At 50.4% G+C, this 16,584-nt stretch overlaps 1 protein-coding gene across 3 annotated transcripts; it reads left to right on the top strand.

The window, feature by feature from the left end:
* Positions 1 to 8,077, top strand: ZSCAN9 (zinc finger and SCAN domain containing 9). 3 transcript variants are annotated; one of them, XM_043590585.1, is made up of 5 exons: positions 1 to 104; positions 1,578 to 2,084; positions 2,262 to 2,409; positions 5,460 to 5,558; positions 7,166 to 8,077. In XM_043590585.1, the coding sequence occupies exons 2-5, from the start codon at positions 1,668 to 1,670 to the stop codon at positions 7,765 to 7,767; spliced, it is 1,266 nt and encodes a 421-aa protein (XP_043446520.1). In that variant the 5' UTR covers positions 1 to 104; positions 1,578 to 1,667; the 3' UTR covers positions 7,768 to 8,077. The 3 variants fall into 3 exon arrangements, with proteins under 3 accessions (XP_043446520.1, XP_043446522.1, XP_043446521.1); XM_043590587.1 differs by lacking the exon at positions 5,460 to 5,558; XM_043590586.1 differs by lacking the exon at positions 1 to 104 and having other exon boundaries at positions 812 to 2,084.
* Positions 8,078 to 16,584: the final 8,507 nt, after the last annotated feature.

Below are 16,584 nucleotides of genomic sequence, written 5' to 3'. Positions count from 1 at the left end.
CCCCCGCGGCCGGCAGCCCCCTCGGTGCGGCGCATTGTTCCGGCCGGCGCGCTCCCGCAGACGCCGCGTCGGCGCTCTCCGTCTCCCTGCAGCGTCCAGCTCCCGTGAGTCGGCGCCGGGACCCCGGGCGGGCGTGGCTGGGGAGGGGGGGGCGGGTTGCGGAAGGCGGGCCTCCGCCCGGGGAAGGGACGTCGCGCGGGCAGGGCCTCGGAAGGCCGCGAGGCTCGAGGGCCGCCACTGGGATGACGGCCGCAGGCTGGACTCGGCGGGAACGGCCTGGGCGGCCGGCCTCGGGGGCGGGGGAGGCACGCACGGGTGTAAGATGTCACACCCTCTCCTTTCGGTTCCGAAGCCGGTGAAGGGGCTTGGAGCGGACTGGCTTTCAGGCGCAGAACGTGTCCGTTGCCCTTCCGCTTCCATTAGCCTCGCGATCCTCGCGCCCTGGAGCGCACCTGCGGCGTTGGGAGCCCTGCCTCCCTCCCGCCCGAACCCCGGATCCGCATCCGTCCCCGCATACCCCTCCGTCCCGAGATCCTCATCTGTTCCTGGGTCCTCCTCCGTCTCCGGATTCCCCTCCGTCCTGGGATCCCCATACACCCCGGGTTTCCATACACCCTGGCTCCCCAGCCGTCCCCGATTCCCATCTGGATCCCCCTCCACCCCAGATCCCCGTCCCTCCCCGGATCTCCATCCACCCAGGATTCCATTCCCTGGACGTCCTGTCCACCCCCCGCCCCCCGTCTTCCTTCCCCTCCCCCCTTCCCTCTCCCGCTCCCCCCCCCCCCCCCCCCCGCCCGCGCCTGTCCAGCTGGAACTCAGCTTTGGGGCGGCACTTCCAGGTGACTGAGAGGCGCAGCCTGGCTGGGAGCAGACCGCTTCCCCCAGGGCCTCTGTGCTCCTGAGGACTGTCCTCACAGAGGGTTTGACCTTAGGCAACCTCAAATCGTGGTTGTCACCAAACCTCAGAGGGTGACGTGAGCCTTAAATGTGGTCTTGTATCCGAAAGCATGTTGTGGACTGCAGCGCAGCGCTGTTACTCTCAGTTTAATAAAGTTTTCAATGAATTTAGCTCAAAGGACAACAACCTGAAATGGAATGGTTGTTTTCAAGATTGTTTTGAAACTCTAGCAAAGAGTCCAATGAGAGTTAGCTCATTCATTTATCAAAGATAAGAGCAGTATTTTCATCTATTCTTTCTCTGATTTGACTTTGAAAAAACGAGTCTGAACTTTTTAACAATTCCGAGTGAATTGTGTGGTCCCTCTTTTCTCCATGAGCTCTGTAAGGTATCTTTATTGCTATTTCTTTACATTGAGAAACTGAGATTGAAGGACGATAAGAAATTGGCTGAAAGTCACTCAATCAGTAAATTGGTAAATGTTAGAACCATAATAGAATCCAGTTCTGGGTAACTTGAAAGCCTGTGATTTTTGCACATTATGACCTTATGTTTTCCATTATTCCCATCCTTTGGTCACCAAATGACTTTACTTTCAGTGAACAGGCTTGGGGTCTATGACAGTTGCTTATGGTATCAGTGCCCATCTCTAGCTGTTGTCATTCTTCTATATAAACAGTGATTTTTACTGCTCAAGAGGGAACCTCTCAAGGTGCTTCTAAAACACGACTCCAGCTGGAGGGTGCTTTGTAAACTATTCCAAGTCAGGATGAATACAGACTCAAAGGAGGTTTTGCCCATGGATGTGCATGGTCCTGAGGCTTGGGAAGAACTGACCGTGAAGGTGGAGACGGAAAGTCGCCTCCAGCTGCAGGAATCCAGACTGAAACGTAGCAGTCCCCTGGCGAGGGAAGTCTTCCGAACGCGCTTTCGACAGCTGTGTTACCAGGAAACTCCTGGACCCAGGGAGGCCCTCACCCAGCTCCGTGAGCTGTGCTGCCAGTGGTTGAGGCCTCATGCCAGCACGAAGGAGCAGATCCTGGAGCTGCTGGTGCTGGAGCAGTTCCTGACCATCCTGCCCAAGGAGCTCCAGGCCTGGGTGCAGGAGCACTGTCCAGAGAGCGGGGAAGAGGCTGTGATTCTGCTGGAGGATCTGGAGAAGGAGCTCGATGAGCCACAACTTGAGGTAGGAAGGAGATTTGCAGGGAAGAAGTGTATGTGTGTCATCAAGGACCCTTGGATCCCTTGTTTTGTATCCCCTTTACTGACTCTGACCCTGACTCTGCTTCCTGCTGCTTTCTGGGAAGGGTTTCTTTAGACAGTTAACTTCTTCAGAAGTCAAATGTCACCTCTCTGTTTCCAGATGGTAGCCTACGGACAGGGACGAGAAGTCTGCTCTAGAGAGACGGTGCCTCTAGGCGAGCAGACATCACTGAGCCTTCAGTCCCAGCCCGAGGAGCCCCAGCTCCCTCGTGACACTGCCCAAGAGTCCCACCCTACTGGAGAGACAGGTGAGGGATAGGACTTTTCTGGTGTTGAACACATCCCCTCTTGTCAAGCAAAAACAAATGAAAAGTCCAGACCTGGGGAACCAGGGGCTCAGAAGTCCCTTTACCAGGTAAGGTCAGCGCTACAGCTGCTGAGGGCCCAGCGTCCTCCCTTTGTCCCCTTCCCTGCGTTCAGGCTTCCCCTGTGAACTATCCTGTCATCTCTCTGGTATTCTGGCACGTGGTACCTTAGGAAAACTTTCAGGAATCACCGTGGAGGGCAGCTTTAGAGAATGGGTATGATACATTCAAATCATGGCTTTGCGTTTTAGAAGCTGCTTGTACGTGGGCAGGTTTATTTAACCATTTGGTCTCAGTTCCCTCATCTCCAAAATGGGGTTGATAATAGCATTGCCTTAGTTTGCTTGGGCTGTCGTAATAGAATGACACACACTGGGTGGCTGAAACAGAAATTCATTTGATCACAGTTCTTGAGGCTGGATCTCCAAGATCAAGATACGAGCAGGCTTGGTTTCTGGTGAGACCTGCCTTCCTGGGTTGTTGACGGCCACCTTCTCGCTTTGTTCTCACACATGCCTTTCTGTGTATACGTTCCTGTTGGAAGAGAGAAAGAAAGTTCTGATGCTGTTACCTCTTATAAGGACATTAGTCCTATTAGATTAGGGCCCCACTCTTTTTTTTTTTAATTTTTTTTTTTTTTAATGTTTATCTACTTTTTGAGAGAGAGATTGACAGAGTGTGAGCAGGGGAGGGGCAGAGAGAGAGAGAGGAAGACACAGAATCTGAAGCAGGCTCCAGGCTCCGAGCTGTCAGCACGGTGCCTGACGCGGGGCTCGAACCCACGAACCGTGAGATCATGACCTGAGCTGAAGTCCGACGCTTCACCGACTGAGCCACCCAGGCACCCTATTTAGGACCCCACTCTTAATTACCCTAATTAATTTCCTAAAAGGTCCCATTTTTAAATATAGTTAGGGCTTCAACATGCGACTCTAGGGGGAGGGAGACAACACAATTCAGTCTAACAAGTATGTACCATAGAAGGTAGTTGCGAGCACAGAACAGACAACTGATGAAAAGCACTTGGCAGGCATTTTGCTTAGTATGTGGTAGCTGTTCTTCCAGGTCCCCCTTGCCCATTTGGGCTTACGTTTGCAGTATAAAGGGGTGAGGAAGGGGTGGGGAACGCGCAGTGGGTGGCAGACTGGACGGGGGAATCCAGTGGAATCAGTCTGGCATCTCCTGGTGTGTCATTCAGTGGCGGGTGCAGGCCTGGGCGCTTGGGGCTGTGCCAGCTGTCGTCCTGTTCTCGCTCTCCCTGTCACAGCTGGCTCAGCTGCTGTCTGATTTCTCACCAGGACAGCGTAGCCTCTGCCGGACTATTTGTTAACTTTCTAACAGTCAGTCTGCAGTGGCGTCTGCTGTTTGCATTTTCACTTCATCAAAGCCACAACTTCTCTTGCCTCTCTGCTTCCTGCCTCTATTTCGTCTACCCTAGCAGTCATGTAGTTATCATGGATTTCTGCCACTTGGAACATATCTCTTCATTTTAAAAGATTCTTTTTTTCTTAGTAAATGTGCTCTGCAGACCTTCCTCTGGCTCCGGTGACCTCATCAGATTAAATTCCTCTGATTTCATTTTCCTCTTTTATGAGCATCTTCCCAGTCAATTCCTTTGTTTCTTTCTCCTCTCCATGAACTTGGACTTTTTATTTTCCAGGCATGTTTCCCTTTCTTCTACCTTCAGGAAGCACATCTGAGTAAGTCCATCCTCTCATCCAACCATTCCTCCATCCGTCTCTCCATCCCTTCATCCCTCTCTCCCATCCTCCCATCCATCTCTCCATCCATCCATCCTCTCATCCATCCATCCATCCCTGCATCCATCCCTTCGTCTATCCATCCTTCCTTCCACCCCTCCTTCCTCCCATCCATCCATCCCCTCTTCCTTCCTTTCTCCCTCCCTTCCTTCCATCCACCCCTTTATCCTTCCTTCCTTCCTTCCCTCCCTCCCTCTCTCCTTCCACCCATCCTTCCATCCTCTCATCCATCCATTCCTCCATCCGTCTCTCTTTCCCTTCATCCCTCTCTCCCATCCTCTCATCCATCTATCCATCCATCCATCCTCTCCTTCATCCATCCATTCCTGCATCCATCCCTTTGTCTATCCATCCTTTCTTCCATCCCGCCTTCCTCCCATCCATCCATCCCCTCTTCCTTCCTGTCTCCCTCCCTTCCTTCCATCCACCCCTTTATCCATCCTTCCTTTCTTCCTTCTTTCCTTCCTTCCTTCCTTCCTTCCTTCCTTCCTTCCTTCCTTCCTTCCCTCCCTCCCTCCCTCCCTCTCTCCCTCCACCCATCCTTCCATCCTCTCCTCCATCCATCCCTTCATCCAGTCATTCATTAAGCATTTGCCATGGCCATAGGAGAGTACACAGAGGACATCTACAAATCAAAAAGTTCTCTTCTAGGACTGTCAGCGCAGGTATATGTTGTACATGTAGGAAAAGCCAGTTTTGTTAAGCAACATAGTAAGTGTTTGAGATTACGAGGACCAAAAACCAACGTCCAGCTCTTCAATCTTTTTAAATTAAGCCGCATTTAAGGTTACTGTATAGTACTGAGTTTGCTTTTCTTTCAGAATTCATGCTGATAGTAAAAAATCCAAATAATATAGGAGTTTGTATGTAGTAAAACATGAAAGTTCTCCGAATTTTATTCCCCAGGAGTAGCCACACTTGTTAAATTGTTGTGTATTTTCCAGACTTTTTCTGTGTCCATGTAGAGCCTGTCTAGCTACAGGTCTACCTTTTGTCATGCAGTTTGTTAAAGAGGTGGTATAATAACCCCAAATAAAGAGGTGCGTTAGGGTGATACCACATGTGACAGTGCCTTGTAGGTCATGGAGGGCTGCGTAAGTGCTAATTATGAAAAAGGCGAGACATGTCTTTGCTTTCATTCTACCCGGTTTCCTTGTACGTCTCGACTATAAATACGAAGTTTGGGCAGAAGGGCAGTTCTGATCCCATTTGTGGTCCATTTCTTCTCTGCAGACACATTTCTGTTTTCCACACCTGTTGTCCTCCCCCAGCTAAAAGGAGCAGGAGAACCGTGGTCTGACAACAGAGGAGCCCTACAAGGCGCCTGTTCTGGTGCGTGAGCGACACTACAAGTAGATGGGAGAGAAAAAGCCGGATGTTTTGGCAAAAGGACGGGGGTTGGTGGGTGTTTTCCTGAGACTTTTCTGGGTTTCAAGGTGGGAATCTGTTGGTTCACAAGGTCCTTGGGAGCTTCCCAGGTGTCACCTGAGGCTGCCCCTTCTGTGGGGGGCGGGAAGAGACCGGAGCAAGGGGGTAGATGGCAGTTTTAATAAGCAAAGGAGGCTTGTCCTGGGCGTGGCAAAATGCGTACATCTCGGCACCCGCCCACACATTTTACAAGTTTATGTAGAGGCTTTACCTGACTGCAGTCACGCGTGCTGTCCAGGTAGTCACTGTCCTTGGGGCAGCTTTTGGGAGCGGGGCAGGCAGCTAGAGCTCATGTTTCAAGTTCAGGGGAGGGGGTGAGGAGCTTTCGATTGTCCAGATCCAGCTCATGGGTCGGTTGGCTGTCTCGTAGTCTCGATGGCTTCCCCCAGCGGTCATGCCCAGGGAACCTGAGACATCCTGAAGATTCCACTGGGCTGTGCTCTGCTGTCTAGACAGTTTGGGTCTGTGTGTCTCCATTCCTGCCTTCAGTTCCTTCAAGTCAGATTGGGTTGGTTGGACAAGTGTCCGGTGTGGGCCAGTTCCATCGGGTGCCGAGTGCCTCCCGTGCCCATGCCTGGGTCGGTCATTTGAGGCCAGAGCAGCAGGCTCGGTTTCAGTCCTTTGTTTTTTATTCATTCAACAAATATTTATTGAATAACTGCCATGTGCCAGCCATGACCCAAGGAATAAAACAAAAAGATCCCACTGTCATGGAGATTAGACTGTGGGATGGGGGAAACGCATAGCACACAGACGAGGTGGCGATGCAGCGTATCAGACGGTGGTCAGTGCTGTGCACCAGGCCGGGACTGGAGCGAGCCGGGGGCATCGAGGGCGCCATGGGTGTGGCAGGCCAACCGCAGCCCTGAGTACAGGAACCAAGAAGGTGGGAACTGAGCAAACTCTAGCTGTTGTCCGAGCCTAGAGTTTTCCAGGCCGAGTGTGGAGCCAGTAAGGGCCTTGTGCTGGAGCACACTGGGATGCGCCGGGTCACATCTGGGGTATTGCTGGGACACACCTGGGATGTGCCTGGAGCCCACTGGGACAGGCCAGGCCATACCTGGGACGTGCTGGGACACACCTGGGATGTCGCGGATCTGACGGTTGTAGTACTTACTGTCCGATGCCCCCAGAAGAGTGGGAGCACTTGTTCCATAAAGGAATGAAGGAGCACATGGTCTCTTTGAGGCTCCGCACCCAAATCGGGGAGGGGTTCTAGGGGAAAACTAGGAGAAGGCACCCTGACGTTGAGCTGCCCTCCCCATGAAGAAGCCTAAGGAATCCTCTCCAGGCCCCCGCCCTGTCAGGAAGGACTGAGCCACATTCTGCCGGAGGGCAGCCTTCCCTGTCACTTGGAGGAAGGCTTCCGCACTGGCCCTTCTGTTTCCAAGCTCCTCTCTGCTCTGTGACCTGGGATCACACCAGGTGGAAGCAGTCTGCGGTTTCATGCGCACAGGGACCCTCCCGTGGGGTCGGAGCAGGTGACGCTTGCCTGGTCTCTTGTGTTTCAGATGGGCCGAGCATGGCTGAGGACAGAGAAGTGGTGCCGAGGAAAGACTGTCCTAAGATGGCGGAGTCCCGCGGGGAAGTCCTTTCCGCACAGACGTGGGAGGAGGCACGCGGGGGGCCCGGGCCTGGCCAGGGCTGGGCAGAGGGGCGCCGGGGCGGCCCCCCGGGCCGGGGATGGCACGCATGTGACGAGTGCGGCAAGACCTTTGCCCAGAATTCGGGCCTCACCCGCCACCGCAGGGTGCACACGGGCGAGAGGCCCTACGCGTGCGGCGAGTGCGGGAAGGCGTTCAGCCGCAGCTCGGGGCTGTTCAATCACCGCGGCATCCACGACGCGCACCGGCGGTACCGCTGCCGGGAGTGCGGGAAGGCCTTCAGCCAGAGCGCCGGCCTCATCCAGCACCAGCGCAGCCACCGGCCGGAGCGGCCGCACCGCTGCGCCCAGTGCGGGAAGAGCTACGGCCGGCGCTCCTTCCTCCTGGAGCACGAGCGCAGCCACACGGGGGAGCGGCCGCACCGCTGCGCCCGCTGCGGGAAGGACTTCACCCGCCAGTGCAACCTCATCCGCCACCAGAAGACTCACGCGGCCGCCGGGCCGCGGTGACTCTGGGGCGCGCCTGTCCCTGGGCACGGGCCCGGCCCCCGGGGAGGGGAAGGCCAGGAAGCGTCGTCTTCTCGCCCCCTCGTCGCGTTTTGGAGCAGACGCTGAGCCGTGGTCTGGGCAAATCCGAAGAGGAAGCTTTGGGTGTTTGCACCTGCTGCTTCCGCGCCGTGGCTCTCCCCCTCCCCACCCTGCTTCGCCCCGTCCCCACCCTGCTGCGCCCTGTACTCACCCTTCTTGTTTACTCAGATGGCAGCTGCTGAACCTTCCTAGTAATGGAATAAATGGCGCTGCCAGGCCAATATGCCTGAAACACGTGCGTCCCTGTTTAATTCCATAAGGTCACATAGAGCCCTGCTGATGTTTTATGATACGTGGGTCTTCAGTGTCCCCAGGGCCACTTCCTCTGCGCCCACTCCTTGTCCACCCCACCGCTTCCCCGTTGCGCTCAGTGTGCCCTTGGAACAGGGGCCACCGTGTGCAGGGTCTACCTACCCGCGAGGGGCGGGGACACTGCACTGTCCTTGTCCCTTGTATGGATGCAGACGGGAAGACTCAAGTCCAGGCTCGGAGTCAAGGTTGAAAACCTGGACCTTTATTGTGGAATAATTTGAGCTCCTGAAAATGGTAGTTTTCACATGCTCTTAATTGGGTTCCCTAGTGTTGACATCTAACATCACGTAGTTAAACCCCTGGCTTCAGACTTTATCCTCAGTCTGTTGGGGTGTTGTGCTCCATGTTGGCAGTCTCTGGTCACCCGGAACCCCCTTCATGCCTGTCCATCGTCAGCACCACAGGTCACTTGTATCCCAAGTCCAGGGTCATGCCAGGGAATTGGATCATGAGCCATGTAACGTGCTTTTAAAACAACCCTCTTAGATCTCCTGAGTCCTTTTCTGTCGCTTGGCTCGGTCCGGAGAAAGATTCCCCCCCTGAACATGTTGGGGTTTTCCTACGGTTCCACAGCTGGTGCAGCGGTTCGGCAGCAGCTCAGAGGACAGCTGCGTGGCCTTGAGTGTCTTCCTTCCAGGGAGCTGCCTTCCCGGGGACGTGTCCCTGTGGGGAGACGAGGCTCCCCTGGTCAGGGCAGAACAGACCCGAGGCTTGCGGCTCCCTTATTCCCTCTTAATGATTTCTCCACCGAGGCTGCAGCCCCATCTCTCTCCTTCGATCCGTTAGAACGGACGTCCCCCAGGCACAGGAGCAGTGCCCTCAGTTGGCCAGGGCAGCCGGCCCTGGAATTGGGGATTCTGTCCTTTACCTCCAAGGGAGAATTTCAGACAGAAGTGGAGCACAGTAGTGACCCCCGTGTTCTCAGCACCAGCTTCCACGGTTATGACTCGGGGCGCATTCTGTCTATGGACACCTTCTCCACTTCCTCTGGGGGAGCTGGAGGAAGACTTACAATGTAGAGGTCGGTCAGACTGAGATCCTTAAGTGGCTCTTCTGACTGAGCCCCTTCTCAGTCTGAGTCTCCCTCTCCTTTCTTCTTGTTTCTTGGGAAGTTGGATTTTAAGTCAAAACTCTTACGAACAGTTTCCCATCACAGGGAGAGAAACTACCTAATGCAGATTCCATGAAGCACCAGCTTGAGCCATTTCCCTCACTCTGTCATGGAAGGTTCTACTTCTGAGAAGCCCAAGGTGAGTTTCCACATCATAGTAGGCTTGAAGGTAGACCCTGGGATCATTTGGTAGAAATGTTAGCATGAAATACAGACATGGTCTGAGGATTCGCTCCTGCTGATTATGTCAGTTGTCATAGAGTCTGCGGTCTTGTGTGAGTTCAGACTCAAAGATTCAACTATGAAAGTAGCCTGTCCCCATCCCTTGTTATGTCTGCAAACCACGTGGTGCAGTGGGGAGGTTGAGGACCAGGAGCCAGGGCCCCTGGGATGGAGTCTCAGTGGATCCTGGAAGGTGGGGCCTTGGATAAGTTTCCTGGATTGGATTTTTGAGAAGCGGAGCCTGGGCAGGGATTCAGGTTCGGGGGGGGGGGGGGGGGTGGTCACTCGGAGAAGTAACAGCAGGGGAAACAGGACATGGAGAAGGAAAGGGCTGAGCAGGATGTGGTCTCAGTCCAGCTTTAGCCTAATTTGGAGGAAGGGCCTCTCGAATAAAACTTACCTCGTGTGCCGGCACTCACCGATCGAGGGCTGCCCTCATGGCAGTGGGGATGGGCGCACTGGCCGGGTGAAGGCCAGGGCACAGAACCACTGGCATCTGTGACTGCGCCCAGGCTCTCAGGGCCTGTTCCCGCCCCTTTGCAGGACTGTTCTGAGGAGCAGCAGACGGCAGTGGTACGGAAGGACACTGGGGTCCATAAAGTACACGTCAGATAAGGAGAAGGTGACGTGATTACGAAATGCGAACGTGATACAGAAAAGGAGGGTTGGACAGCAGTGAGAGACTTCCTTGAAAGTTAAGGTTTTTGTGGGACTTTTTCTTTTACCTCAGTTTAAAAAAAAAGATGTATTACAGACTGCTGTCACATGGGTTTAAAAGTAGATCAATACTGGGGCGCCTGGGTGGCTCAGTCAGTTGAGTGTCCGATGTTGGCTCAGGTCATGACCTCACGGTTCATGGGTTTGAATCCCACACCGGGCTCTGTGCCGACAGTGAAGGGCCTGCTTGAGATTCTGTCTCTCCTCTCTCTGCCCCTCTCCTGCTCTGTCTCTCAAAATAAATAAAAGCACTTAAGAAAAAAAAATAAGGGGCACCTGGGTGGCTCAATAGGTTGAGCATCTGACTTTGGCTCAGGTCATGATCTCCTTTGTGGTCTGTGAGTTTGAGCCCTGAGTTGGGCTCTGTGCTGACACCTCTGAGCCTGGAGCCTGCTTCAGATTCTGCGTCTCCCTCTCTCTGCCCCTCCCCTGTTCACGCTGTGGTTCTCTCTCTCTCAAAAATAAACTTTTTTTTTTTTTTTAAGTAGATCAATATTTGCATCAGGGAGCTGAGAAAAAAGTAGACTTGTGTCTGGAGTACAATTCCTCATTTCCCGTACATGCGGTTCAGCATTTAGTTCGTGTGGAACATAAATCTGCGACAGTCTGTCAACTGAATCCATCTAGGAATGCTCCCATCCCGACCTCTTTTGTCCCCTGCTCGCATGTACCTGTCGCAGTCGGCTGGGGCTGCCATCACTATGCAGTGAGGTGGGGGGGGGGGGCTGGAAGTTCAGGATGGGGATGCTTGCAGGGTGCCGTCCCTTCTGAGCCTCCTTTTGGCTTGTCTGCTGGCTGCATCTTGCTCTGTCACATGAGCTCTGGTTCACATGAGCAAAAGGGGTCACATGAGCACAGAGCAAGATGCAGCCAGCATGACCCCTTTGTGTGGGGGGGGGGTAGGGGGGATGGAGGGAGAGAGACAGCTTATCTCTAATAAGCTTATATTGCTGATACTAATGCAGCTGGTCCAAAATCATTTTTTAATATTTACCTTTGAGAGAGTGAGAGAGTGCGTGTGCGCGTGTGCATGAGTGGGGGAGGGCAGAGAGAGAGGGAAAGAGAGAGAATCCCAAGCAGGCTCCACACTGACAGTAGCGAGCCCAATGTGGGACTCCATCATGACCTGAGCCAAAGTTGAATGCTCAACCAACTGAGCTACCCAGGCGCCCTGGTCCAAAACCTTTCAGAGAATATTAGCCTAGTATCTCTTTCTCATCCTTTTGAAAAAAATTGTTTCCTTCGGATAACCTGTGTACAGAATTAGATTAATTATAATGCTTGATAGGAGTCATGGTCCACGAATGACTAACTACTTTATTCGTTTGGTAACTTAGGTAGTTAATTTAGTACTTGGCACTCATTAACATGCCATTAAACACAAACAAAACAGAAGTTAAGACCTTGAAAAACATCTGTGTTTATCTGGTCACTTGGTACCCCTCATCCCGTACCTCAATTTCCCAATTAAAGGAACATCATCTTGAATCCTGATTTTATAATTTCTTGCTTTCCTATTTTCATACTTTTACTACATATGTTTTCCTACTAACTAGAGTTTTTATTTTAACTGGTTTTAGTAACTCTATAAAATTTCCTGTGTTCAATCTTGTCTTTTAACTCCTCAGTGTAATCCGATTTTGTCTATTCTGATTGTCAGTTTATTTCTACCACCCAATTTTGTCTTTTCTGTTTTCCATGATTTAAAAAAAATTTTTTCTCAGTTCCTGTTTTATGCTGCTTAGTTTGTATTTTCTTCTTTTTTCCCCCATTTACATGTTTGAAAATTTCACATTTTTAGTCTTTATTTTTACTGGTTACGCGTAAAATTTTAATATGCCCACCTGACTTATGAGATTATGAAACTGATCTCTATCTGTGCCTTTCTCCGTGATATTACACAAAACCTGAATACCTCCTGTGAACCTGCTCCAGCAGCCCACACCACTGTGGATTAGTATTCTAGTTATGCTTGACCCCAAATTGACCTTGTCATTATAATTATTGTTGTTACTGGGTTTTTAATAGTCAGTGACTAATTAGGTTTTCATGTGTGTGTTTTAACAAGTTGATTTTACTCACTGAGGCTTCCTTGGAGATTCATTTCTCTTCTCACTGAAGCATGTCTTTTGGTGGTTTAGCGGTGGTGAGTTCCCTTCGGCTTTGTGTGAACATGTTTTCTTTCCACTCTCCCCTTTGAATGTTGGTTTCCATGTATTTGCAGTGACAGAGCCCTCATTCACTCAGTCTGTGTAGAAGGCTTACAGTTTTTCTCTTTCAGCACTCTGAAGTGCTTCTTCCAACTTGAGATTTATGGCTTGCATCAAGTCGGGCAATTCTCAGTCAACATCTCCATCCAAATTCTCTCTCAGGAAATACCTCCTCCTGGCTCTCCCGTTACATGTATGCATTGGGCGTTCTCCCACTGTCTTCCAGGTTCCTCCTTCCCATTGTGTCTTGCTGATCTCTCTGTGATATATGTCTTCAGATCAGTCATATAGTTTACGTATTCTCCATGAGCTGTATTTAATGTGCTGTTTACTATATGTGATTTTCATCTCAATGCCTTTATATTTCGTTTCCTGATGTTTTATATGATTCTTTTTCAGAACTGTCTCCTGGTAAAATACATTTTACCATTTCCTTCAGATTATCATGTTATCTGAAGCTCTTAGGGAGCAGACTCTGCTATTCATTTCTACAGCCTTTTTCCAGGGTAAATGCTTACTCTGGTTTGTATTTTCTGCCATTGCTCATCCCCAGGAGGGATTCTTCTGATCTGTGGCAGCACCCTGTGTTGGAGGTTATGGAATTGTTGCTACGAGCTTGTTCTGTATTTACTTCTGCTAAATAACTGGAGGGTTTCCTGGACCCAAGACCGTAGATACTGATTTCTGAATATATTAATTTTTGGAATTTCAGATTCCTGAAAAGCGGAGGTACTGTGAATTGTGATTACACTTTCTCACCTCCCCTCTTCTCTAATGGGCTTTAAACTTCCTTCTTGGGCTTTAAACTTCCATCCAGAGGCTCAGGAGACAAGTCCTCTTAAGTCAGCAGCACAGTTGTTCTTGCTTCTTGTAGGGAGTCTCATTTCTAGTTTCTTTTTGTCTCTTTTTGTTGTGTTTTAACATGTATCCACAAATTCCCTGACACCCCTCCCTTCCAGAGGTAGAGTCTAATCCCATTCTCCTTGAGTGTGAGCTGAATTTATCCTCTGGTTCAGAGATTTTTTTTTTTCCTCACATGTGCCCAGTTTTCTAAGAAGCCCATCAAAAGCACTCTTCATTTTTGTTAACGGTGTTTTTCATCTCTAGCACTTTCTGGTTCTTTCCTAGGATTTCCATCTCTCTGCTGACATTGCCTATCTGTTCTTGCACACTGTCTGCTTTATCTGTTAGAGCCCTTAGCATATTTATCATAGTTATTTTAAATTTGTGGTCTGACCATTCCAAAATTCCTGCCCTGTCTTGTTCTGATGCTTGCTTGCCTTTTCAAACTGTGTTTTTTGCTGTTTGGTATGCCTTGTAATTTTTTCCTTGAAAGCTAGACAAGATGTACTGAGTAAAAAGGAAGTGCTGTAAATGTATATATATATTTTTTAATGCTTATTTTTGAAAGAGAGACAGCACGCGAGCAGGGGAAGGGCAGAGAGAGACTGGAGACACAGAATCCAAAGCAGGCTCCAGGCTCTGAGCTGTCAGCACAGAGCCCAACGCGGGGCTCAAACCCATGAACCGCGAGATCATGGCCTGAGCTGAAGTTGGACGCTTAGCCAACTGAGCCACACAGGCGCCCCAGGAAGTGCTATAAAATGGCCTCGAGCAATGTGGTTGTGATGTGTGGGAAGCATTCTGTTATTAAAAACAAAACAGGCCCCAAATGCAGTCACTTACGCTAAGTCCCACGTCACCAAACTGAGATGTAACTTAAATACAGTTCCGGCTCTCCTGGAAATGGAATATCAAATAAACTAGTCAATCAGGAATCACCTGGTCAGCACTAGTTAGGCAATATGCCTGGTAGATGCCCGTCATCCCCTAAAGGAAAGTGACCGTTCAATAACCAACCTGCTTTTTCTGCCCAGAGTAGCTCCCTTGTTCCCAGACCTTTCTTCCTTCAAGTCCTTCATTTTTACAGCTCCTCTCCATGCTTCCATCTGATGGGTGCGATGCTGCGCAATTCATGAATTGCTGAAGCCAGCAAGATCTTTAAAATTTACTCAGTTGAATTTGGCTTTTTATTTTTATTTATTTTTATTTATTTTTTAATTTTGTTTAATGTTTATTTATTTCTGAGACAGAGAGAGACAGAGCATGAGTGGGGGAGGGGCAGAGTGAGAGGGAGACACAGAATCCGAAGCAGGCTCCAGACTCTGAGCTGTCAGCACAGAGCCCAACGCGGGGCTCGAACCCACAAACTGTGAGATCATGACCTGAGCCGAAGTCGGTTGCTCAACCGACTGAGCCACGCAGGCACCCCGAATTTGGCTTTTTAATGCTAAAGTCCTTTGATTAGGTCTCAGTGAGTCTGTCTGGACTGAACTTCACAGGTATCTCTCAGTGTTCTCCTCTTAGATGGGATGCGGTAGTTAGAGTTGTTATTTCCCTTCTCCCGCAAGGAAGGCTAGAGCGAGTTAAATTGGGTATTTCTCTTCCCCCAACCCAGTTAGGATCTGATAATACCCCAGAAGGCTAGGCTCTAGTTAACTGGTCTCCCCTGAAAGCAGGCCTGATTAAAAAGAACAGAGTGCTCTGTTTATTTAAAAATAGTTCCTTTTCCTCTCCTCCAGCTGGAAGCAAAAGGGGACTTTTCTCCAGTATTTACTGTGGGAACCTGGTTGAGCTCCTGGAGGTAGAACACATAGTGTTGTGCAGGCATCGCTCTGACTGGAGGCCTTAACTCCAGGCTTCCCTGGAGGTTGTAACTCTCAGAGTTGCCTTCATTGAGCTCCAGCAATTCCACCATTAATATTCAGGTTTTCCAGGAGCGCCTGGGTGGCTCAGTCGGTTAAGCGTCCTACTTTGGCTCCGGTCATGATCTCATGGTTTGTGAGTTTGAGCTCCGCATTGTGCTCTGCGCTGACAGCTCAGAGCCTGGAGCCTGCTTCGGATTCTGTGTCTCCGTCTCTCTGCCCCTCCCCCACTTGTGCTGTGTCTGTCTCTTAAAAGTAAATAAATGTAAAAAAAAAATTTTTTTTTAAATTCAAGTTTTCCTGCCCCCACACTGGTGTCACACTGGTTTTTACACTTAGGTTTCTGCTTCCTAGACTTTCCCTCCCTGGATTCATCTGATTGTCTCCAGTCTGAGCAGTTTGCTGTATCCTGCCCTCTCTTCTTTTTTTTTTTTTTTTTTTTTTAAATGTTTTTATTTATTTTTGAGACAGAGAGAGACAGAGCATGAACGGGGGAGGGTCAGAGAGAGAGGGAGGCACAGAATCTGAAGCAGGCTCCAGGCTCTGAGCTGTCAGCACAGAGCCCGACGCGGGGCCTGAACTCACGGACCGTGAGATCATGACCTGAGCCGAAGTCGGCCGCTTAACCGACTGAGCCACCCAGGCGCCCCACCTGCCCTCTCTTCTGATCCAGGAAGCGTTACTGACTTTTCAGTCTGTTCAGCTCTTTCCATGTTAGGTCAGAGTGGTAACTTCCAGGCTCCTCACACTCAGAACCAGGAACCGGACATTATGTGTGAGCTGAGTGTAGCCACTGGCTTCTCACAACTAGACTGTGGTGGGGGCATCCAACTGCCTCTCGGTGCTTGCCTGGGGGAAGTGAGCTGGGTGGAGAGGCCCAGGTAGCACTGAGCCCTGCTGCTGGCCCGCCGTGCCGGCTAGGAATCCTCCAGTCCCAGTCAAGGATGACAGCAGCCGTGGCTGATACCTTGCCTGCAACCTCACGCAAGACCCTGAGCTGGAATTACCCACTTAATGTATTCTTGAGTTACTGAACTACAGAAATAGTGAAATATAATAAATGCTGTTTCAAGCCACTGAGGTTTGAGGGAATGTGTTATTCAGAAATAGCTCATTCACTGCCTTACTGATGGCCGGCATCCAGGTACGGTAGCTCTGAAAGTTCCCGTAGCACCATTCCACAGCCTTGCATGGTACCTGCAAGTTCCCTCCTTGTTTCTGGCACCTGGAAAATCTCCTGTTCTTTCTTTTGAGCTCAGCTATTTAAATTTTCTCTTGTTATACTTTATCATTTACTTGTGTCGGTTGGCCATGTTAACATATGGTGATTTTCTATAAAATTATAAATTACTAAAATTCACTCCTGAAAAGATAGAAAGTTTAAAGAGACTGCATATTTCTTAGAATTAAGTTTGACTGAAAATGATAAAATAGTCCAAGTAATAGCGGCTTAAATAAAATT

The sequence above is a fragment of the Prionailurus bengalensis genome, chromosome B2 (genome assembly GCF_016509475.1).
Source record: "Prionailurus bengalensis isolate Pbe53 chromosome B2, Fcat_Pben_1.1_paternal_pri, whole genome shotgun sequence".
In the NCBI taxonomy this organism is placed as follows: Eukaryota; Metazoa; Chordata; class Mammalia; order Carnivora; family Felidae; genus Prionailurus; species Prionailurus bengalensis.
The sequence above is the reverse complement of the archived record's forward strand: the minus strand, read 5'-3'. Positions and strand labels throughout refer to the sequence as shown.